At 44.2% G+C, this 23,644-nt stretch overlaps 1 protein-coding gene across 1 annotated transcript; it reads left to right on the top strand.

Annotated features, from left to right (window-relative positions):
• The first annotated feature begins 1,652 nt into the window (after window positions 1-1,652).
• Window positions 1,653-21,942, top strand: LOC126995918 (tubulin beta chain). Its single transcript, XM_050855818.1, has 5 exons — window positions 1,653-2,003; window positions 16,539-16,654; window positions 19,761-19,864; window positions 20,501-20,745; window positions 20,990-21,942. Exons 1-5 carry the CDS (start codon window positions 1,947-1,949, stop codon window positions 21,800-21,802), a joined length of 1,335 nt encoding a protein of 444 aa, XP_050711775.1. The 5' UTR covers window positions 1,653-1,946; the 3' UTR covers window positions 21,803-21,942.
• The last annotated feature ends 1,702 nt before the right edge of the window (window positions 21,943-23,644 follow it).

Here is a 23,644-nt window from a genome sequence, read left to right on the forward strand (position 1 = left end):
TTTTGATACCTCCCCCCCGTCTGTCTCTCTCTCTCTCTCTCTCTCTCTCTCTCTCTCTCTCTCTCTCTGCGTATCTCTTAACTGCACGCCGCTTAACTTTTCGCTTAATTCTGTTTTCTTGTTGTTTTTAACGTCTTCATAACTTCAGAGAGAGAGAGAGAGAGAGAGAGAGAGAGAGAGAGAGAGAGAGAGAGAGAGAGTCATCATGTATTGTTATCAGAAGCCTTATACAGGACTATGCCGCGAAGACCCCATTTCCTCTTACCCCCTACCCCCTCCTTTCTCCACCTTCAACGCGGCCTCGACAAAGGGGAAGGGAATGGAAGGGAAGCTGCCCCCTCACCCCCTACCGCCCCCACTCACCCACCCCTCATCCACCCATACCCACCTAGCTACACCCACCTTTACGAGAGTGTTTACCGGCAGCGTTAGCCAAAAAGTTTTAAGGGCAGGATTCTCAGACGCTTCCGCCGCTCACATCAACTATTTCCAAAGTCCCCAAAGAAGATCGAGTTTCGACGAACTGAATTAGAATAAACACGGTGCATGAAACGCTCTAGGCCTATTCCACTCCCCGTTTTCTTTACCTATGACGGTTTGATGCTTTCCTCGTAATAACAGTCGATACAATATACACACAGTAACATATACAGTTAATTTCATAAGAATAGAGGCGAAGCTAGGGTAGATTATGTTGGGTAGTGGGCACTGGGCAGGTCAATCGGTGTTATTGCTAGGGTAGGAAGAGGGAGGAAGGGAAGGGAGGAAGAGCACAGAGGTAGGGAAGAAGAGGATAGACAATTACAGTTAATTTTGAAAGGATACAGAGAAAACTAGGGTACATATATAGGGTAGTGGGCAGGACAAACCGCTGTTATTGCCTGGGTTGGAAGAGGAGGAGGAAAGGAAGGGAGGAACGGAGTGAGAAGAGGAAGAAGGAAACACGTACAGGCCCAATTATGTAAGGAAATAGATAAAACAAGGATAGATATATAGGGAAGTGGGGTAGGACAAGCCGGTGTTATTGCTAGGGTAGGAAGAGGAAGGGGAGGGGGGGAGAAGAGGAAGAAAAAGAAAGGGAGGGAGGAAGACGTAGAAAACAATATACAGGGCAAGTTCAAAGGGTAGATATGTAGGGTAGTGGGTAGGACAACCGGTGTTATTACTAGGGTAGGAAAGGAGAGGAAGGGAGGGAGGATGAAGAGGAGGAAGCGAGTAGCGAGGAGAGAAACAGTGAGCGCTGCGGGTATTCTGCGTTCTGTCCTGTTTATAAGACTGCCTAATATAACTTTGTGCATTGCCTCTCTCTCTTAGCTACTCCAGATGCATGACTACCCGTAGAATGTGATTAAAGCCGAGACTCCAGCCCGTCCCTGCCCGGCCTAGACTTCCGATATGGGCGTGTTCAATTGATTCGCGGAAAATCGATACCACCACCGCTGGCAACCCTTCCCTCCCATAAACCACACCCTAGACACCCCCTTCAGCCTAAATACACTCACACACAATCCTAAAAATACATATAACCCAATAAAACACCTATAAATACCCATCTAGACCCATAAAATCGTAATATAGGATGTGGGTTTTGAGTTCCGTGGAGATTCGAGACGGTTGGTAAGCCTGGCGGAGACGCATACGCAGAAGCCTCTCTTAGGTTCAGCGTTGCCAAATTGTCGTACTCAGTCTCTTATATTTCCCGATTTCATACCCAAAACTGTCTCCTCCACCCCAATAGCTAGATTCACTAATAATTATCGTTGAAATGGTTAATTATTGATGTGTTTCTATTTTCTTGCAGTAGTTGTCGGTCAAAAAACGAAAAATACGATGCTCGGAGTACGAAAATCTGGCATCGCTGCTTGGGGCTTTATAAGCAGGGTTCCCGCGGCCGTGACTCATTCAAACGCTTACCGCTGTGCTAACCTTACTAGTATTACGCCACCATGAGAGAAATTGTGCACATTCAAGCCGGCCAGTGCGGCAACCAGATCGGGGCAAAAGTAAGTGGAAAACTGTGTGTCCGTATACGTCCGTGTGAAGTGGTTGTGGTGTTGTTTGTGGTAGTGAGGGGAAAGGAAGGAAGAGGGGAATCAAGGTGAGGGGAAGAGAAGAAAGGGGACGGAGGAGGAAAGGAAAAGGAATGAAGAGGGGAAGTATGGGTATGGAAGTGAAGAGGGGAAAAGGGGATGGAGGAGAAGAGGAAGGCCTGTTTAGTGTCATGTTGGGAAAGAAAAGGAAGAGGAAGGAGGATACCTTGAAATAGGTATAAGAGAGGGAGAGAGAGAGAGGAAGCTAGACGTACGGATAAGGGGAAGCGAGAAGGAGGAAGAGGGGAAGGTCTGACTGTCTTTCCGAGAGGGGAGAAGGAAGGAAAGGGGGAGGGGAAGGGGGAATTCGTAACCTTTACACTAAGGGGAAATGTGAGGGAGGGGGAGGGGAGAGGCGAGGAAAGATTCGTTGCTGTCACCAGTGAGGGGAGGTGCGTGTGTGGGTGGGTGGGTGTGTGTGTTTACGTTGTGTCTAAGAGCTTTATTGATTGCATTTTGTCTTTCATGCGGGGGATATGTTTTGTGTGATTATCATTTGTTTTTGTGGTCTATAAACTAAGTCAGTGTGTGTGTGTGTGTGTTTGAAAGAGGTGGTAACGATCTAGTATGAGAGGGGAAAGGAGGGAGAATGGAGGGGTATAGTAGTAGTAGTAGTAGTGAACAATACCTAGTTTCTCTTATTTATTATTTATCCTCCGTTACCAACACCACCACATGCCCCCTCTCTCTCTCAAGGGCAATGAGACATGTGTTGACTTCCTCTTTGATATGAATGAACCCTTTCCTTGTGGAGTAATGCTAGTACCTATTCTCTCTCTCTCTCTCTCTCTCTCTCTCTCTCTCTCTCTCTCTCAAGTTGTCCTATCCTAACTAAACTAACCAAATGACTGACAGGTATATACTTTTTAATCCTATTTCTGCTCAGTTTTTTCTCTATCTTCGTGTTTCTCCTTTCTTCCTCCTCGTGTTTCTTCTACTTCATCAATCTATTTTTTCTTCGTCTTCCTCCTTTCTTATTTCTCCTTTCTTCGCGTTTTCTCTTCTACTTCGTCAGTCTTTTTCTTCTTCGTCTTCCTCCTTTCTAATTCCTCCTTTCTTCGTGTTTCTTCTACTTTATCAATCTTTTTCTTCTTCGTCTTCCTCCTTTCTAATTCCTCGATCCTTTCTTCATGTTTCTTCTTCTACTTCATTATCGTCATCATCTTCTTCTGCGAGACATTTATATGTATTCCATTTTATTTGTATTATTATGTATTTATCCAGATCTCGAGGTCACACCGTAAATAATAATAATAATAATAACACAAAAATCACAAATGTATCAGTTTTTGCCATCTCACTAATTGCATCCATTCCCTCGTATGTATTTATTTATTTATAGCAACGAGAGGCAGAAATGAAAATTAAGGAGATCCCATTATTCTGTTTTCCATTTGATCGTTTTAATGTTTTGTATTGTTTTAAAAAGCGATGGAATGATTGCTTTTAGTGTTTCGCTGTAGGGCAATATATCAGTTGCTTTCATGTTGTTTTGATGATAGTATAGCCCATGATCTTTTTTTTCTATTCAATATTCGTAGCATCATACCATTCCTGTTTTTTTCTCCATTTTTTCCTTTTATTTCACCTTTCCTTCCTCTTCATTTTAGTTGTTACATGTGTTCTTAGTTTATCATTTTCCTTTTGTTGTCTTTTTTCTTTTCTTCTTTTACCTTGTTCCTCCCTGTTCCTCCTCCTCCATGTTCCTCCTTGTTCCTCCTCCTCCTTGTTCCTCCTTTCCCTTCTTTTTCTTCTTCATTTTCTTCTATACAGATACGTTCCACATTAGCTGACCATGTAAAATAGGAACAAATGTCGCCCCTACAGTATTAATAATTAATCCATACCAGAGAAATATTAATACTTTATAGCCACCAATAACCTAGATTAAGGCCGGCTCGACCTTCCCTCGAATTATTAGTATTATCATTATTGTTACTACTCTCTCTCTCTCTCTCTCTCTCTCTGCGGTATAACATGAAGCAACGGATTGGCAGCACTTGCTCCCTGCCAGAGGTACGATAACCAGACAGGCCGCTGGATATACGATACCACACTGCACCATTTCGGGGGGGGACGGGGTCGAAGGGGGCGAGGGGGTCAGCTTTCTGGTTTACTTTGATGACTCACACGCGTCTTACTCATCCACTGCCTCACCGACTCAGCCGTGTAGCGTACTAGAGAGATTTTGCGTCGTTTTTTGTAGTCTGCTCATTACGTGAATGACATTTCGACACCCAGGACTGACTCCGTTTATTTTTGTCTGTTTAGTCATTTTTTTCCTTTGATAGATGTTCGGTTGACTAATTGATTTTCTTCGTGTTGCTCATACCTTCAGCGTTGATTGATTTCTGTGAATTTATATTTTTCCGATTTGTAGCTCAGTTTTTCATGAATGACATTTCAATATTCGTATGACTCGTCTGAATTTCTTCGTTGATTCCTCATTTGATTTTTTTGGTAGATTTTCTATTGACAGATTGTTTTCTCTTCGATCTCATACTCTTAGCGTCGATTGTCTTTTTCTTTGTGCACGTTTCTTTCGATCCGAGATTAAAGTTGAGTTGCAATTTTCCAGTTCGTTTTCCGGTTCATTTTCAGCTCTAGCTTTCCAGTTTTCACCCTAGCTTCATCTCGAAATATTCATGATTGTTTAGTGATCACATGTCTTCTTCTGTCCTTCATTATATCGGCGAAGAGTTTGGTGTTAGTCACAGGGAAGACAAGACCGTAACACCGTAAGAGAAAGAGGAGGAAGGAATAGGAAAATAGAGTGGAGGATGAAAAGAAGAAGTTGGAGGGAGAGGGTTGTGAAGAGGAGGAGGAGGAGAAGGAGGGGGACCCACTAAACTATTCAAAAGGCAATATATGAAGGTCAGGAGTAAACGATTATATATACATTTCTCACATAGTTTCCTCTCTCTCTCTCTCTCTCTCTCTCTCTCTCTCTCTCTCTCTCTCTCTCTCTACTTTAATTTTTTTTCCTCACTCTCCTTTTTGTTTTGTTAGTTTGATTCTCGTTTTTTTTTTTCAATCCTTCATCATATTTATTATCCACAAAACAAAACAAAACGCGTAAAAGAAATTATGCACTCCTACCTTTCCTTTCTCTTTTTTTTATTTAATTTCCCGTTCTGTTCAATCCTTCATATTTATACCAACCACACACACACGTACAACAAAACAAAATAACAACAACAACCCTTAAAGAATTGCTACACTCCTCACTTTCCCATCTTTTTTTCATTTATTTTCACATCTTTTTTCGACCCTTCATTTATTTTTATATCAACCACAAAACACAAACAACAACAACCCACCCCTAAAGGAATGTGGCACTCCTTTACCTCACATCACCTGAGCCTCTAGTAATGAACAGGTAGCAAATGAACACCTGTGGCCCTGTCATTAACGAACCCCAGACCGCAATTAACACGAGAAAAATTGTATGCACTTACCCGAGACTCATTAACCCTTGCTGGAAGTGGCGGCGAAATAATAATAATGGAAATACTAAGAGAGGGATAAAAAAATAATAATAATGCTGGCAGAGAAAGAGGGAGAGAAAAAAAACCCATTACCGAGAGAAAGAGGGAGAGAAATAAATGTGCCGAAAGAAAGAGGGAGAGAAAAACAGTACCGAGAGAGGGAAAAAAAATACTGAGAGAGAGAGAGAGAGAGAGAGAGAAAACTGTACCGAGAGAAAGAGGGAGAGAAAAACAGTACAGAGAGAGGGAAAAAAATAAAATACTGAGAGAGAGAGAGAGAGAGAGAGAGAGGAAAGAAAAGCAATACCGAGAGAGAAAGAGGGAGACAAAAAAAACTACCGAGTGGCGTGAAAGGAAAGAAAGGAAATATGAGGAAAAGGGAGTAAAAGTAGGAAGTAGAATGAAGAAAGGAGGGCAAAGGGAGGAAGCAGAAGAGAAATGAGAAGGGAAGAAGTAATAGCTATGAGGAAAAGAGTAAAAAGGTCGGAAGTAGAATGAAGAAATAAAGGAGAATAAAGAAAAAAATAATAGCAATACCGAAAGAGGAGTAGAAAATAGCAACACAGAGAAAGAGGAGAAAAATAAGAATAGAGAAAGAGTGAATAATAATCAAAATACCAACAGAGAAAGAAAAGATAATAACGAAAGAGGAATAAGAAAATAACCATACTGAAAGAGTGAGAGAGGAAGAAAAAAATAAACATCAGGCCGGGTTCATTGAATTCTTTATAGAGGTACCGGTGGGTGGAAGAAAGGGAGGGAGAAGTGTGAAAAGAGGAGGTAAGAGTTACGAGAAAGCAGGAGAATGGAGAGAGAGAGAGAGAGAGAAAGGGCATGAGAAGAGATTGAAAGAGATAGAAAGAAGAATAAGAGAAGGGAGGAGGAGGAGAAAGGAAGAGGGCTGGAGGAGGAGGATGGAGGAAAAGGATTTGAAAAGGAGGAAGGAAAGTAGAAAATAGCAACACAGAGAAAGAGGAGAAAAATAAGAATAGAGAAAGAGTAAATAATAATAAAAATACCAACAGAAGAGAAATAGAACAGGAGAAAAGAAGAATGAAAAGGAAAAAAGGAAAACGACTGCAAGAGAGAGAGAGGGGGGGGGGGGGGACTAAAATGAGAGAGGGAGGGGAGGAGGTAATGAGAGAGGGAGAAAATGGAGGGGAGGAGAGAGGAAGTGAGGGTAGACGGACTATAGACAGAGGGAAGGGAGAGGGAGGGATGTATGGGAGCAAAAAAAGGGAGGTAAAGAGAGGAGGAGGAGGGAGAGGGTGAGGGCAGGGAGAGAGGGGTAGCCTATGCAAGGGGGAGAGGGAGAGAAGAAATGAAAGGGAAGGGAGGAAACGGAGGGACTGGAATATGAAAAGGGAAGTGAAAATGGAGGGAGTAGAGGTGTGAGGTGAGGAGAAAGGAAAGGGTGACTACGTGTGTGTGTGTGTGTGTGTGTACATCATTAATGAGCAAAGGTTCGATAGCCTCAGTGTAAAGTCCTACACACACACACACACACACACACACACACACACAGGCACACACACACACAGGCACACATGCTATTATAACTGACTCGCCTTATGTATACGAAGACCAGTATCATCATATCATCAGCGTCGTATTATCATCATCATCATCATCATCATCATAATCACGATGGTATTACTCCTTCCTTGCCTATATCTTTCCTTTTCCACCTCCTCCTTCTTCTCCTCCTCCTCCTCCTCCTCCTCCTCCTCCTCCTATCACTCCTACTCCTACTTCCCCTTCTTACAACTCCAATTCTTTCAAGACGGGGATATCAAGAAGTCTCAGAAGCTACTATTTCTTCCTTGGCGCATTGGTTACCGTGTATAGCTACGAATCTATGGGCCTGGGTTCGAATTCCAGCCCGGGCAGTCTGCGAACTCACCCAGTTGTCCAATGTCCATCCCCCCTTTCGGTCAGGTCGATAAGTTGGCGGAGGGGGGGATGGGGGGGGGGGGCAGTTATCGACCACTTGGGAAAACCTGGGGAAGGTAAATTTTTGTAACCCGGATGTATCTCTCCTTCCCCTTCCTCCCTTTCTTCCTTGCCCCCACTCCATCCCTTTCCTTCCTGTCCCCCCCCCTCACCCCTTTCCTTCCCCTTCCTCCCTTCCTTCCTTGCCCCCACTCCATCCCTTTCCTTCCTGTCCCCCCCCTCACCCCTTTCCTTCCCCTTCCTCCCTTCCTTGCCCCCACTCCATCCCTTTCCTTCCTGTCCCCCCCCCTCACCCCTTTCCTTCCCCTTCCTCCCTTTCTTCCTTGCCCCCACTCCATCCCTTTCCTTCTTGTCCCCCCCCTCACCCCTTTCCTTCCCCTTCTTCCCTTCCTTCCTTGCCCCCACTCCATCCCTTTCCTTGTCAGCCCTCACCCCTCTCCTTCTCCCTATCTCCTTCCCCTTCTTCCCCTTCCTCCTTCCTTCCTTACTTACTAAAGGCCAAAGGTACGGAGATCGGCACCGAAGCCACGCGCAGCTATAGCGTATTCATCTTACCTTACTCCTTTCCCTTTTTCCCTTTCCTCCCTTTCTATTGCTTCTTGGTCTTATTCCTTCCCTTCGCTTTTTGTCATTGCTCTTGACCCTTCTTATCCTGCCTTCTCTCTCCTTTCACTTCCTCTTCCCCCTTCCTTCTTTACCTTACTCCTTTTCCTTGTTCCCCTTCCTCCCTTTCTATTGCTTCTTGGCCCTATTCCTCCCCTTTGCTTTTTGTCATTGCTCTCACCCCTTTCCTTCTTTCCCTTCCCTTTTTCTCCTCTCACTTCCTCCTCCCCCTTCCTTCCTGCCCCTACTCCCTCTTCCCTTTCCTGCTTTCTCTCTTCTTCCCCTTCCTCCCTTTCTTCCTTGCCCCCACTCCATCCCTTTCCTTCTCCTCCCTCCTATCTCCTTTCCCTTCTTCCCACCACCTCCTTCCTTCCCTCCTTCCCTTTGCTCCTCGTTGCCCTCACCCTCGTTCCGTTTTCTTTCCTTCCTCACGTGTCTGCCGAAAGAGGTCACACACACGCCACCGGTCCCTCCTTCGCTTGCCCTAGCCTTGGCGGGTCAGGTCTCGTCACGCACCTACAGCAGAATGAGTGGCTGCCAGGAATGCAAATTATAATGGAGAGAGAGAGAGAGAGAGAGAGAGAGAGAGAGAGAGAGAGAGAGAGAGAGAGAGAGAGAGAGAGACAGACAGACAGACAGACAGACAGACAGACAGACAGACAGACACAGACAGACAGAGAGAGAGAGAGAGAGAGAGAGAGAGAGAGATGAGGTTCGCGTACAATTTATCGTCAGAAATAGAAACGAGAGTAAAAAAGTGATGATACAGAATGACTATGTGTTATGATTTGTATATTTTTATTTTTATTTTAGATTCGATCTGTTCTGGTTCGCGTCATACAGGAAATTTTAACTGCATAACGTAACCATTTTTTTTTCTTTCTTTCTTTCTTTATCTATCTATCTATCTACTTAAGTGAGTGTTTAGCGTGCAAAGAACGACATGAATCTACACTTTTATTGCTCCATACGACACACACACACACACACACACACACACACACACACACACACACACACACACACACACACACACACACACACACACACACACACATAACAAGTATGGACAGACAAGAAAAGTACCTGCAATTACCTTTTATCACACACACACACACACACACACACACACACACACACACACACACACACACACACACACACACACACACACGTATACAGTAAAACAAAGCGTGCAGATAAAGGGAAGTATATAGCAGTAATGAACCTTGACTCACGTATATACTAAGAAACAGATTAAAGAAGGGGGAGTTGTTATACCGGATTCACGTGTAGAGAAAGGCCAAGAATGTGTGTTAATGGGGTGTTGCATGCGAGGCCAGGCAGACAGGGAAAGAGGAGGAGAAAGGAATGGAGTAAATGAAGATAAACGAGGGGAAGAGAGGGAAATAAGAAGGGACAGACAGGGAAAGAGGAGGAGAAAGGAATGGAGTAAATGAAGATAAACGAGGGGAAGAGAGGGAAATAAGAAGGGACAGACAGGGAAAGAGGAGGAGAAAGGAATGGAGTAAATGAAGATAAACGAGGGAAGAGAAATAAGAAGAGGGAAAGAGGAGGAGAAAGGAATGAGTATATGAAGATAAACGAGGGGAAGAGAGAAATAAGAAGTACAGACAGGGAGAGAAAGGAATGGAGTAAATGAAGATAAAAGAGAGAGAGAGAGAGAGAGAGAGAGAGAGAGAGAGAGAGAGATGTGCTGTAACCATACCTGTAGTGAATATTAAGTGTAGTTTTCTATGTTTTACTTATATAACAAAGAAACCGAGGGTGAATTACTAAATTTTCTTACATTTATGAACACACACAAAAAAGCTAAAATAAAGAACAGGAAGGCGAAAAAAAAAATGTGTTGTAACCGTATTTGAAAAGAGCATTCAGATTTTTTTTATATACTACTTAAAGAAGAAAGTAACAGGGAATATATTGTTGGGTTTTCTTACATTTATGGATATACACAAATTAAAGAAAAAAGAAGAATGTATCGTGTAGGAAGAGTTGGCACACTTTCATAATTGCGAAAAAAAAAATGCAGCTATAATTATTTTCACCGTTTTCCCTCAGTACATAATTATCTCCCACCGACGTCATTAAATATACCAATTAAAGTTTTACACGGAAATTAAGCAGGAGTAATTAGTAGATATATATTTTTTTGTTTCATTTAATTTTAGTTTTAATTTATCTATATTATCCGACAAACACTTTCTTTATCGGTCGATTTATCTGTCTATCTGTTTAACTATGTATTCTCGTTTCATCTGATTTTACGATAGATATATTACTTGACAAACTCTCTCTCTCTCTCTCTCTCTCTCTCTCTCTCTCTCTCTCTCTCTCTCTCTCTCTCTCTCTCTCTCTCTCTCTCTCTCTCCAAGCCTTAAAGAGTACAGGGTTGCCGAAGTAGCGAAGGTTACCGAACTGGGCGAAGCGAACAGGGTCACTTTAAGCCCCTCTTGATAACCCACCCGTCTGTCGCTACTTCTGTCCCTTCCTTCCCCTGTTCCTTTCTCCTCTCCCTCCCTTCCTATTGCTACTTGTCCTTTGTTCCTTCCCTTCCCTTCTCCCCTTCCCCTTGCCCCATGTTCCTTTTTTTGCATCTTACTCCATCACCTGCTTCGTTTCCTTCTTCTCCTGTTCATTTCCCTTCTTCCCCTTCCTCCCGCCCACCCCACCCACGCCCATTCTTGCAACAGCCCCGCCCAGTATCTTGTTACTAATACATGTCACAGGCGGAGGATGTGAGAGAGGAGGGAGGGAAGGGAGAGGAAGGATTGGAGAGAGGGAGAAGAAGGAAGAAGGGATGAGCAGAATAAGGGTAGGAGGAAGAGGAGGAGGAGTAAAGGGTGGTGATGTTTAATTGTTATTGTTATTGGTGATGGTGGTAATGGTGGTGTAGATAGAGGGAGAAGAGGAAGAACTGAAAGGAGGAGGAGGAGGAGGAAGGAAGAGAAAAGAGGAAAAAGGCATAAAGAAGAATGAAGGGAAAGGAGGAGAAACAAGGATGAGGAAGAGCAAGAAAAGAGAAGGCAAGGGAATTGAGAGATGGAAGAGAGGAAGTAGACGGAAGAGATAGGAAGGGAAGAGGTGATAAAGAGGAGGAAGAGGAAGAGGAGGAGGTACAGGAAGGGAAGTAATAATGGTAATGGTGGTGATGGTGGTGAAGAGGGCAAGGGATGAAGATGATGTAATGATGGTGATGGGCGTGGTGGTGGTGGTGGAGGTGTAGACATAGGGAGTGTGGAGAGGGTGATGATAATGGAAGTGGTGGTGTTGAAGGGGAGGAGGAAGAAGAGGTGTTGATGGAGGTGATGAAGATGGAGAGTGGAGAGAAACAGAAGGAGGAGGAGGAGGAGGAGGCAGGATGGTATAATGATGTTCGTGGTGATGAAGGAATGGGTGATGATGATAGTGGTGTTGGTGGTGGTGATATTATTGGTGGTGGTGGTTTAAATTAAGGAAGGAAGGAGTTATAAGGGTAATGGGAGAGGTGGTGGTGGTGGTGGTGGTGATGGTGGTGGTGATGGTGATGGTGGTGGTGATGGTGGTGGTGGTGGTGATGGTGGTGGTGATGGTGGTTTTAGTCTTTCGAAATATTAAAGAAAAATTTGATGTCCCTTCTTTTTTCTCATTCCCTTTCCTTCTCCTTCCCTTCTCTCCTCTCTTCTCTTCCTTTCCTTCTCCTTCCCTTCTCTCCTCTCTTCTCTTCCTTTCCTTCCCTTCTCTCCTCTCTTCTCTTCTCTTCTCTTCCTTCCCTTCTCTCCTCTCTTCTCTTCCTTTCCTTCTCCTTCCCTTCTCTCCTCTCTCTCTCTTCCTTTCCTTCTCCTTCCCTTCTCTCCTCTCTCTCTCTTCCTTTCCTTCTCCTGCCCGTCTCTTCTCTCTCTCTTCCTTTCCTTCTCCTTCCCGTCTCTCTCTCTCTCTTCCTTTCCTTCCCTTCTCTCCTCTCTCTCTCTTCCTTTCCTTCTCCTTCCCTTCTCTCCTCTCTCTCTCTTCCTTTCCTTCTCCTTCCCTTCTCTCCTCTCTCTTCCTTTCCTTCTCCTTCCCTTCTCTCCTCTCTCTTCCTTTCCTTCTCCTTCCCTTCTCTCCTCTCTCTCTTCCTTTCCTTCTCCTTCCCTTCTCTCCTCTCTCTCTTCCTTTCCTTCTCCTTCCCTTCTCTCCTCTCTCTCTCTTCCTTTCCTTCTCCTTCCCTTCTCTCCTCTCTCTCTCTTCCTTTCCTTCTCCTTCCCTTCTCTCCTCTCTCTCTTCCTTTCCTTCTCCTTCCCTTCTCTCCTCTCTCTCTCTTCCTTTCCTTCTCCTTCCCTTCTCTCCTCTCTCTCTCTCTTCCTTTCCTTCCCTTCTCTCTCTCTTCCTTTCCTACTCCTTCCCTTCTCTCCTCTCTCTCTTCCTTTCCTTCTCCTTCCTTCTCTCTCTCTCTCTCTCTCTCTCTTCCTTTCCTTCTCCTTCCCTTCTCCTCTCTCTCTCTTCCTTTCCTTCTCCTTCCCTTCTCTCCTCTCTCTCTTCCTTTCCTTCTCCTTCCCTTCTCTCCTCTCTTCCTCTCCTTCTCCTTCCCTTCTCTCCTCTCTCTCTTCCTTTCCTTTTCCTTCCCTTCTCTCCTTTCTTCTCTTCCTTTCCTTTTCCTTCCCTTCTCGCCTCTCTCTTCCTTTCCTTTTCCTTCCCTTCTCTCCTCTCTCTTCCTTTCCTTTTCCTTCCCTTCTCTTCCCCTTCACCTATCATAAACCCAGCAGCTTATAAAAGTGATGGTGGTGGTGGTGGTGATGGTGGTAGTGGTGGTGGTGGTGGTGATGATGGTGGTGGTGATGGTGGTAGTGGTGGTGGTGGTGATGGTGAAGGTGGAGGTGTGTCAGGTGGGGTGTGGCAAGGTCGGGTTAGGTGGAAGAGACCCGACAGTGATATTGATTTTGTGAGCCAGGCAGCCGGCCAGCCAGACGTTCTCTCTCTCTCTCTCTCTCTCTCTCTCTCTCTCTCTCTCTCTCTCTCTCTCTCTCTCTCTCTCTCTCTCTCTCTCTCTCTCCCTTGGGAAAAAATGGGTCGTGACAATGTAATTTTTTCGTAACTTGGTTTTGGGTACAATTTAATCTCTCTCTCTCTCTCTCTCTCTCTCTCTCTCTCTCTCTCTCTCTCTCTCTCTCTCTCTCTCTCTCTCTCTCTCTCTCTCTCTCTCTCTCTCTGTTTGCTCATCTCATTAACGGCGATTTGTGATGTTTGAACAGAGAGAGAGAGAGAGAAAGGATGGGACAAATTCGCCTCAAATCCGGCCTTTCCTATGGTCAGTTTTTATAGGGTTTCGAAGTGGGGTCGTTGGCGAAGTGTCATCTTGTTGCCCATAGACTTATTTTTATTTATCTTCACTTGTCTACTTTCTTTTGTTTACATGTACTTGTGTTTACTTGCTTACTTGTTGCTTTCTTTCTTTTTCGTATTTTCTTTTTTTTCTTTACGCTAGCAATCATTGGGTGTTTTCCTCTCTTTAGATTTTTTTTCTATTTTTTGTTCTTTTTTTCCTTATTTGTCTTTGCTATTTCTGTCTGTCTCTTTCTCCGTCTTTTGTTTCTTGTTTTAGTCGTATTTTTTTTTTCTTTTTCTTCTTTTGGGTCGTCGTCTTGTCATGATTGCCCTTTCAACCTTTCCCCCCCCTCTCTCTCTCTCTCTCTCTCTCTCTCTCTCTCTCTCTCTCTCTCTCTCTCTCTCTCTCTCTCTCTCTCTCTCTCTCAATGGAATTCTTTTTACTCCTTTCTATCGGATATAGTGGAGTGCGTGCCTTGAGTCTCTCTCTCTCTCTCTCTCTCTCTCTCTCTCTCTCTCTCTCTCTCTCTCTCTCTCTCTCTCTCTCTCTCTCTCTCTCTCTCTCTCCTGCAGCGAAACCTTCACCATTTCATTGAAAAAAAAGTATTTTCTTTTTAAATGAAGTTCGGTTTCGGTTCGGCTTCGTGTTCGTGTTGTTTGTGTGTTTGTTGTTGATGTTGTTGTTATTTAGTTAGTTTATCCTTAATTTGTCGTTTTTCTGTTCTCCTACCTTTACTTTGATCAGCAAATTCACACTACTACTACTATTACTACTACTACTACTACTACTACTACTACTACTACTACCTCCCCTCTGCTCGTTCTCCATCTCCTCCTCCTAGCTCCTCCTCCTACTACTACTACTACTACTACTAGTCATCACATGCACCACTGACGTCATACCTTCTACTCTTCCTCCATCCTCTCTTCCTTCCTCCTTCCCTCCCCCTCTCTTCTTCCCCTCCTCTTCCCCTTCCCCTACCCCATCTCTGCAGTAGTGAGAATGCGCATGTGCAGGAGTAACTCATCCCCCCCCCCCCGCCCCCCCTCCTCCTCTTCCTCTTCCTCTTCTTCTTCTTCTTCCTCTTCTTCCTCCTCCTCTGCAGTGACTGATGGTGTGTGACGGTTCTAGCAACACTGAAATTATTTGTTGTTGTGATCTGTTACGAGAGAGAGAGAGAGAGAGAGAGAGAGAGAGAGAGAGAGAGAGAGAGAGAGAGAGAGAGAGAGAGAGATGTTATATCTTAAGAGAAAGGTTGTGATGTGAAGGGTAAAGGTTTAAAGAGAGAGAGAGAGAGAGAGAGAGAGAGAGAGAGAGAGAGAGAGAGAGAGAGATTTCTCTATTCTCATATCTTCAGTTCGTGTCACTCACGTCTGGAAGTATACGCATCTGATTTTTTTGTTTGTTTTTTTGTTTTGTTTTTGTTTGTTAATGTCTTCCGTTACCTGGCACACACACACACACACACACGTCATGTCATGCACCAGTATTGATCATGAGGGTCAGCGCTCTCTCTCTCTCTCTCTCTCTCTCTCTCTCTCTCTCTCTCTCTCTCTCTCTCTCTCTCTCTCTCTCTCTCTCTCTCTCTCTCTCTCTCTCTCTCTCTCTCTCTCTCTCTCTCTCTCTCTCTTTGTGTGTGCGTGTGTGTGTGTGTGTGTGTGTGTGTGTGTGTGTGTGTGTGTGTGTCAGATTATGTGATACTGACCTACCCTTAGAAAATTTTAATCACCAACTGACAAACACACACACACACACACCCTCTCTCTCTCTCTCTCTCTCTCTCTCTCTCTCTCTCTCTCTCTCTCTCTCTCTCTCTCTCTCTCTCTCTCTCTCTCTCTCTCTCTCACACACACACACACACACACACACACACGCACCTGTCCACCTGTCGTAATTAACCCTCTTTAACCTGCATACCTCGGACACCTGACACCCCTTTCTCGGAACCTTATCTACCTGGTCATTATATATATATCAACGTTAATTTCTTCACAACCTTTTTTGTTCCGGGAAGGGAAAGGCATAAGGAAAAGAAAGAAAGAAAGAAGAAAGAAAATCAGTTTGTATCCCTGTCAAAGCTGCCGTCGTAATGTTGTTTTAATGGAGGTTTTATGTGCGTTAGAAAAGGTTCAAGTTATCAGTAAATGGAAGAAGAAGAGAAAGGAAGGTTGTTTACAGTGTTCATGACAGTTTGTTTTCTTTGTTTTACTGCTTGCATCCTCAGCTGTTCTTTGTTTTATGTTTGAGGGGGGTAGGTAGCGCTTTCTCTCTCTCTCTCTCTCTCTCTCTCTCTCTCTCTCTCTCTCTCTCTCTCTCTCTCTCTCTCTCTCTCTCTCTCTCTCTCTCTCTCTCTCTCTCTCTCTCTCTCATTCTAACTAACTCACCAACTAACTTTCTATTTTCTAACTATATAATTGACAGTAAAATTCAAACCGTAAATTCCCCTAATGCAGCCTAACCTCATCTAACTTAATCTAGCATAACCTGACCTATTCAAATGTCCTTCCTTTTTAAAGCTCAAACCCGAAAATAACGATGTAACTTAGCCTAACCAAACATATTCAAACTACCGTCTTTTTACAGTTCAAATCCGAAAATAGCTTAGAATATAATCCAGCATAACGCGACCTATTCAAACTTCCGTCGTTTTTACATTTGCAACTCGAAAATAGCTTAGAATGTATACTATATCGTAACGCGACCTTTTCTAACTCCCGCCCTTTTTACATTTGCAACTCGAAAATAGCTTGGAACGTATCCTGTATCGTAACGCGAACTTTTCTAACTCCCGCCCTTTTTACATTTGCAACTCGAAAATAGCTTGGAACGTATCCGATATCGTAACGCGAACTTTTCTAACTCCCGTCCCTTTTACAATTGCAACTTGAAAATAGCTTGGAGCGTATACTATATCGTGACGCGACCTTTTATAACTCCCGTCCTTTTTACATTTGCAACTCGAAAATAGCTTGGAACGTATACGATATTGTAACGCGACCTTTTCTAACTCCCGTCCTTTTTACATTTGCAACTCGAAAATAGCTTAGAACGTATACTATATCGTAACGCGACCTTTTATAACTCCCGTCCTCTTTGTTACAGTTCTGGGAGATCATCAGTGACGAACACGGCATCGACCCCACGGGCACCTACCGCGGCGACCATGACCTGCAGCTCGAGAGGATCAACGTGTACTACAACGAGGCCACCGGCGGGAAGTAAGTGGCTACTCTTGTTCTTCTTTTGCTCCTATGGGTCGTATTAAAGGGCTATTACACTGGGCAAATTTTCCGTGGATCTTCAGTCAAACAACGATTTCCGCTGGCGTGGTTCTCATATTTCCGTGGTATTTTGACGTGTCCACGATCTTCCAAAGCTACGACGGTATTACTCACCATCATCATCAGCAGCAACAAGAAACAAATGAGAACCACGCTTGCAGAAATCGTGGATTGACTGAAGATCCACGGAATATTTGCTCAGTGTAATTGCCCCTTTGTAAGACATTTTGCCGCCCAAGAACATATTTGACAAGGCTTTCGTATGAGTAGGGCATTTCCAGTAGTAGTTTTATAACCCAGGTGGTAGTTTGACCCTTCTTCTGAACCTAAAGAAACACTCATTAGAACCCGACTGACTCCTTCTTTGGCCTTTAGAAATAGCTGATGTGAGAACCGAAAGGGTCTTATAATACCGACCTGTCATCGCAGGCGGAAAGTAACTGGGTTCTTCTCGCTCTTGTTTTGCTCTTTCTGATCCTTTGTTTCACTGGCGGTTTTCTCTCGCTCTTCTTTTGCTCTTATAATCCTCTTCTTTAATGAGGTCACTTGTGGAAAGTAATTGGGTTCTTTTCTTTTTCCTGTTTTGCTCTTATGAATCTTCTTTTACGAGGCCACCGGCGGAAACTATAGTCTGTCCAAATTAACTTGGCCAATTTGCACGGAGAAGCCCCTCCCCCATACTGGCTAAGCTCCGCCCCCCTCTCACCCGATTGGCTGTTCATGGTAGGAATCATTGTATTAAAGAATAAGTTTCGTATCTGTGGCTTAGAGGGGCTGGTAGGCTATGTACGCTTGGCGGGATAGCGGGTGCAGACGACGCACCACCCGTCTCTCCAAGCCACAAATACAAAACTTATTCCTTAATACAATGATTCCTACCTGTATGAAGTTACTGTAGAAGATACTTTTTATGTGATTATATTTAGTATGCCTATGTGAATGAGCTATGTAGGAAATAATGACGGAAAGTGTGCATTACTTTATAGATAGCCTACTATCGCCTTCAATGCTGCTGCTGTATTGTTTTGAAGGGCCCGTTCTCCCTTGAAAACTGGTAGTAGTAGTATTGTACTTTGTGTCTTAGGTGATGTCATTGATTGTTAAATTAGAGTGCCGTCATTCAATTCAATTACGAATATTTTTTAATCATGAAACTAGCTAGATTATCTCAATCATATATATTTGGTACTTGTCTGAAACAATACATGACGTCATGAACAGCCAATCGAGTGAGAGGGGGGCGGAGGTTAGCCAGTGTGGGGGAGGGGCTTCTCGGTGCAAATTGGCCAAGTCAATTTGGACAAGCTTTTTTTATATAATTGGGGTTTTCTCGTCCTTTAGGTCTTTTGCTCTGGGTTCTTCTTATTCCTCTTTTGCTCTTTCTTGCTTTCCTGCTCTTCTTCAGTAGCGGAAAGTAAGTGGGTCCCTCTCGCTCCTCTCTTGCTCTTACGAATCTTCTTTTACGAGGCCACTGGCGGAAACTATAAAAAAATAATTGGGGTTTTCTTGTCCTTCTTTTGGTCTTTTGTTCTGGGTTCTTTTCGCTCTTCTTTTGCTTTTTCTTGCTCATTTGCTCTTCTCCAGTAGCGGAAAGTAAGTGGGTCCTTGATGCACTTTTTTTGGCCTTATGAATTTTCAATAAACGAGAAACGGACGGGAAGTAATTAGGTTCCTCTCGCTCTTCTTTTGTTCTTCTTCAGTAGCGGAAGGGTAAGTGGGTCCTTTTTGCTCTTCCTTTGGTCTTATGAGTCCCCTTCTTTAACGAGTTCACTGGCGGGGAGTATTTGGATTCCTCTCGCTCTTCTTTTGCTCTTTTTTGCTCTTTTGTTCTTCTTCAGTAGCGGAAGAGTAAGTGGGTCCTTTTTGCTCTTCCTTTGGTCTTATGAGTCCCCTTCTTTAACGACTTCACTGGCGGGGAGTAATTGGATTCCTCTCGCTCTTCTTTTGTTCTTTCTTGCTCTTGCTCATCTTCCTTTAATGAGTTCACTGCTGGAGAGTATAATTGGCTCCCTCTCGCTCTTTTCCTGCTCCTATCAATCTTCTTATGTTTATTTATTTAGTTTTTTTTTATAGTTTTTTTACATGGAAGGATACATTTTATCTTCTTTATTTAGCTCTTCATTTTTCTTTACATCAGAGAAAAGTTCTTTATTTATGTTTTTATTTATTTTGCTATCCGTTTTTCCCGTGTTCTTGTCCTGTTCTCTTTTTTGTTTGTTTGTTTTCATACGCCCCTTTTCTTTGTTCTCGTTTTCGTGTTTATACCCTCCAGTTATAGATTTCCTTTCCTCGCATTTTATTTATTTTGTTTTTATTTCTATTCCTTTTTTTTTTTTATCTTATCCTCTATTTTCCTCCGTGACCTCGCTCTCCCCCTCTGCGTGTTTTCCTCCCCCTTTTTTATGACCTTTTCCTCCTCCTCCTCTCCCTCTTCACTCTTGACCTTGACTTATTCTCCCTCACCCTCTTTTTTTTCTTCTTCTTCGTCTCCTTTGCCCTTGACCCTCACCTTGGTTTTGCCCTTGATCGTCCTATAGCCTTTTTTCACTTATTTTTTTCTCCCTCTCTTCCTTCTTCGTTTAATTCTCTTTTTCGTCATCCATTCCTATTTGTTTTTTTACATTTTTTACTTTTTCAACCTCTCGTTTTGTAACCTTTTATTGTTTATTCTTTTATCTTTTTTACCCTCTCTTCCTTGTCTTTGATTTATTGTGGTTTTTTTTCACCCTCTTCCTGGTATTTGTTTTTATATTCTTTTTTTTTCAATCTCCTCTGTTTTATATATATATATATATATATATATATATATATATATATATATATATATATATATATATATATATATATATATATTATTTTTTTTTCACCCTCCCATGTGTTTTTTTTTTTTTTTTTTTTCCATCTGTGCCCTTATTTTATATTCTCCTTTTTTTCACGCTCTCTTCCTTGTCGTTGTTCGCCTTTGTCCGTCACTCTAACCCATCAGTCATCTTAACACCTGTATACTGCTCACGCCACTGACACCTTGATCACCCCTCCACAGGTATGTTCCTCGGGCCATCCTGGTGGACTTGGAGCCCGGTACAATGGACTCCGTCAGGTCGGGTCCCTTCGGCCAACTCTTCCGACCAGACAACTTCGTGTTCGGTACGTGTAGAGTCAGCCAAACAAACCGCTGATTTGTATATTACCTCAAAACAAAAGTCAAAGCTCTCCTACATCAGCATCAGTCACATTCATATCAGACAAACCGTTGACTTGGATATTACCTCAAAACGAAGTCAACAGCTCTTCTTCAACATCATAAGTCACATTCATATCAGCCAAACCGTTGACTTGGATCTCACGACCTTATCTTTGTCTTCTACCCTATACTTTTTGTTCATTAGCCCAGCTGTTCATACTCTTATTTAACTTCATTTCTTCTTATGCTCCAATATTCACACCACCTGATTTAGCCATTATCTCAAAACATACTATACACATACCAGATAAACCTAACCTAACCTAGCATAGCCTGACCTCTTGTACCTTCCGTCTTTCTTACGCTTCAAATCCTAAATTAACCTAACTTAATCTAACCTAACCTAGCATAGAATGACCTATTGTAGCTTCCGTCTTTCTTACGCTTCAAATCCTAAAATAACCTAACTTAACCTAATGTAGCATATCTTGACCTAATCTAGCATAACTTGACCTAATCTAGCATAACTTGACCTATTCTAACAAAACCACTCAATAGTCTCTAAATCCTTAACCTAACTTGGATCTCGCGCCACACAGGCCAGAGCGGCGCCGGCAACAACTGGGCGAAAGGTCACTACACGGAGGGCGCCGAGCTGGTTGACTCCGTGCTGGACGTGGTGAGGAAGGAGTCCGAGGGATGCGACTGCTTGCAAGGCTTCCAGCTCACACACTCCCTCGGCGGCGGCACAGGCTCTGGCATGGGCACTCTTCTGATCTCCAAAATCCGAGAGGAATACCCTGACCGCATCATGAACACCTTCTCCGTGGTGCCCAGTCCGAAGGTGAGAGGGAATACGAGTGTTCTTGTCGATGATTCGGTAAAAAGGACGGGCGGTTGAATTGTTGTGGATGAATATGAAAAGGGTCAATAGTCTGGTAACGCTGCTCCTCATCCATGAGTCACCATCATCAATCATTATTCACAAAGTCATCGAGTCTCATTTTTTTTACACTATCAGTCACATCACAAAACTTCATCACCGACCACTGTTACCACACGAATGCCTAACCTTCCTCCTCCCGCAGGTTTCTGACACGGTCGTGGAGCCCTACAACGCAACCCTTTCCGTGCACCAGCTGGTAGAAAACACAGACGAGACATACTGCATCGACAACGAGGCGCTCTACGACATCTGCTTCAGGACTCTCAAGCTCTCCACTCCTACCTACGGCGACCTCAACCACCTCGTCTCCCTCACCATGTCTGGCGTCACCACCTGCCTACGATTCCCTGGACAGCTCAACGCAGATCTCCGCAAGCTGGCCGTCAACATGGTGCCCTTCCCTCGACTTCACTTCTTTATGCCCGGCTTCGCGCCTCTCACTTCCCGCGGGTCACAGATGTACCGCGCCCTCACCGTCCCAGAGCTCACCCAGCAGATGTTCGACGCCAAGAACATGATGGCCGCGTGCGACCCACGCCACGGCCGCTACCTCACCGTGGCCGCCGTGTTCCGAGGCCGCATGTCCATGAAGGAGGTTGACGAACAGATGCTCAACATCCAGAACAAGAACTCCTCCTACTTCGTGGAATGGATCCCCAACAACGTGAAGACCGCTGTGTGTGACATCCCTCCCCGAGGCATCAAGATGGCCTCCACCTTCATTGGCAACTCCACGGCCATCCAGGAACTCTTCCGCCGCATCTCCGAGCAGTTCACGGCCATGTTCCGGCGCAAGGCTTTCCTCCACTGGTACACGGGCGAGGGCATGGACGAGATGGAGTTCACGGAGGCGGAGAGCAACATGAACGATCTGGTCAGCGAGTACCAGCAGTACCAGGACGCCACCGCCGAGGAGGAGTACGAGGACGAGGAGGAGCACGCCGAAGAGGCTTAAGCTCTCCCCCTCCCCCTCACCGCCACTTCCTCCTCCGTCAGTGTCGCCACGCTCTCCTAGGGTTACTGGTATCCTGTGTAGTTTCAGCTTGGCTAAGGTTATCAAGTCCCAAAAGTTATCTCATAAAGCCATGGAGGATTATCTTCACTTGCCTCTTCGTTTGCTACTTCTCGCTTTATTCAAGAAACAAACGACAAGAAGATAATTGAGAGTCATGTTATCTCCTGGTTTTCCGGCATTGGGTTTTCATACTGCAGTATTTGAGTTTCACGGTAACATAAAGTGCTTTACTGTGAGAGTTAGTATTGCAATGTATTTGAATTCTAGTGTATTATACTTTGAGAGGAGCTAAGTGGAAGATCATTCCATGACACAACGTGCTAATACACTGCCAACCGACAAGTGACAAATGGTGTCTCACTTGCTTCACTCAACAGACTCATTGGTTCGGAACAAGGCCGCTTCAAAACGAGACAAAAAGCAATACTCTTCATGTCACAATTCGCCATGTGTGTGCGCTGGATGCCGGCACGAATTAAGGTCTCTGTTCTAAGCCCAGTCTGGAAGGGGAATCGAGGGTCAGTCAGTGGGTCATGACGAGTGCGTGAAGGTCGCGTCTGGCTGGCGCGCGTGCGGCTCGCCCCCGCGCTGCCCAAACCCAGTGGTCGCATGGTCGTATGGTTGTCTCGGCCGTCGTCAGAATCCTCCCCGCCAGGCCAGACGCGACGCTTCCGCTCGTCAGGGTCGTGACTTGAGGCGTGTTGTCACCATTGGCAGCAAGAAAATTATGTTTAATCGGTCGAAACTTGATTGTGTAAGATTAGTTTAAGACTTTTTTCCAAGCTAATTTATTGTGCCCTATTCAACAACGCCATATTTCTCCTTCCTTACCATTGTCTATGATTTCGAGATTTCTGTAGTCTCTCCCCTGTTGGTTCACGTCTCATTCGTTTGTATGTTTCATTTCATTTCATGGCAAGTAATGTTGCGTTCACTTATTTCACTACTGCAGTTTTATCATAAATAAACATTTGTATGGTGCCATGCCCTTCAATAACAACTAAGAGATTATCCATAAGTATCGTTAACATAAGAGTTACCATTATCGTGGAAAGTGACCAACCACTATTCGCTTCAGACTGACCAATAGCAGCGCAGGACCAGATAGTCAACCAATGGGAGGCCTCAAATAGTTGCCAGATTAGGTTTTGTTATTACAGTTTATCAGTTTGAGCCCCGGAATGGAAGGAGCAGGAAGGAGTGTGTTTGTAGCCATTGCAGTGGCTTCAAATATTATGTTGTGAGGAGCCAAGAGGAGGAAGGAAAACTCGCATATTTACGAGGAGGAAGGAAAATTCATCCACAAGTAAGTGTCTGTGCTCAGTTCTCGTGAATTTGTTGCAGTGGTGAGTAACGATGGGGTAGAGGTGATGGCTGGCGGTGATTGAGGGGCAGGGAGGGTGAGCAGCGAGGTAGCCAGCAACTAATTTATTGATGGAGGTATGTTTACCCAAGTTACCATAATATAATCGGATAAGTGAAGGTAGTGGTCAAAGAGTTCTATAGTCTCCTTGGTAGTGGTGGTGGGGCGAGGAATATGGTTATGGCAGGAAGGTTGATGGTGGGGGAGAAGGCAAGGAGGCTTTTTTTCTCACTATAACTTTTTTTGCCCTTAAGCTGTTTCCTTTGCTGTAAAAATAAATAAGAACATAAGGAGTCCGTGGTGGCGGGGCTAGGACATTGTCATGGCTGGTGGGGGGCGAGAAGGGGCAAGGACGTATAATACAGGAAGTGGCGCCAACAACTAATTTATTTATAGGTGGGGCGTCCAGGCGTCCAGCA

Source organism: Eriocheir sinensis, chromosome 9 (assembly GCF_024679095.1).
Source record: "Eriocheir sinensis breed Jianghai 21 chromosome 9, ASM2467909v1, whole genome shotgun sequence".
Classification (NCBI taxonomy): Eukaryota; Metazoa; Arthropoda; class Malacostraca; order Decapoda; family Varunidae; genus Eriocheir; species Eriocheir sinensis.

Coding starts and splice junctions, on each gene's coding strand:
- LOC126995918 (XM_050855818.1), top strand. CDS start 1,947: ATGAGAGAAATTGTGCACATTCAAGCCGGCCAGTGCGGCAACCAGATC. Junction 16,655..19,760: donor AACGAGGCCACCGGCGGGAA/GTAAGTGGCTAC, acceptor ACCCCTCCACAG/GTATGTTCCTCGGGCCATCC. Junction 20,746..20,989: donor CCGTGGTGCCCAGTCCGAAG/GTGAGAGGGAAT, acceptor CTCCTCCCGCAG/GTTTCTGACACGGTCGTGGA.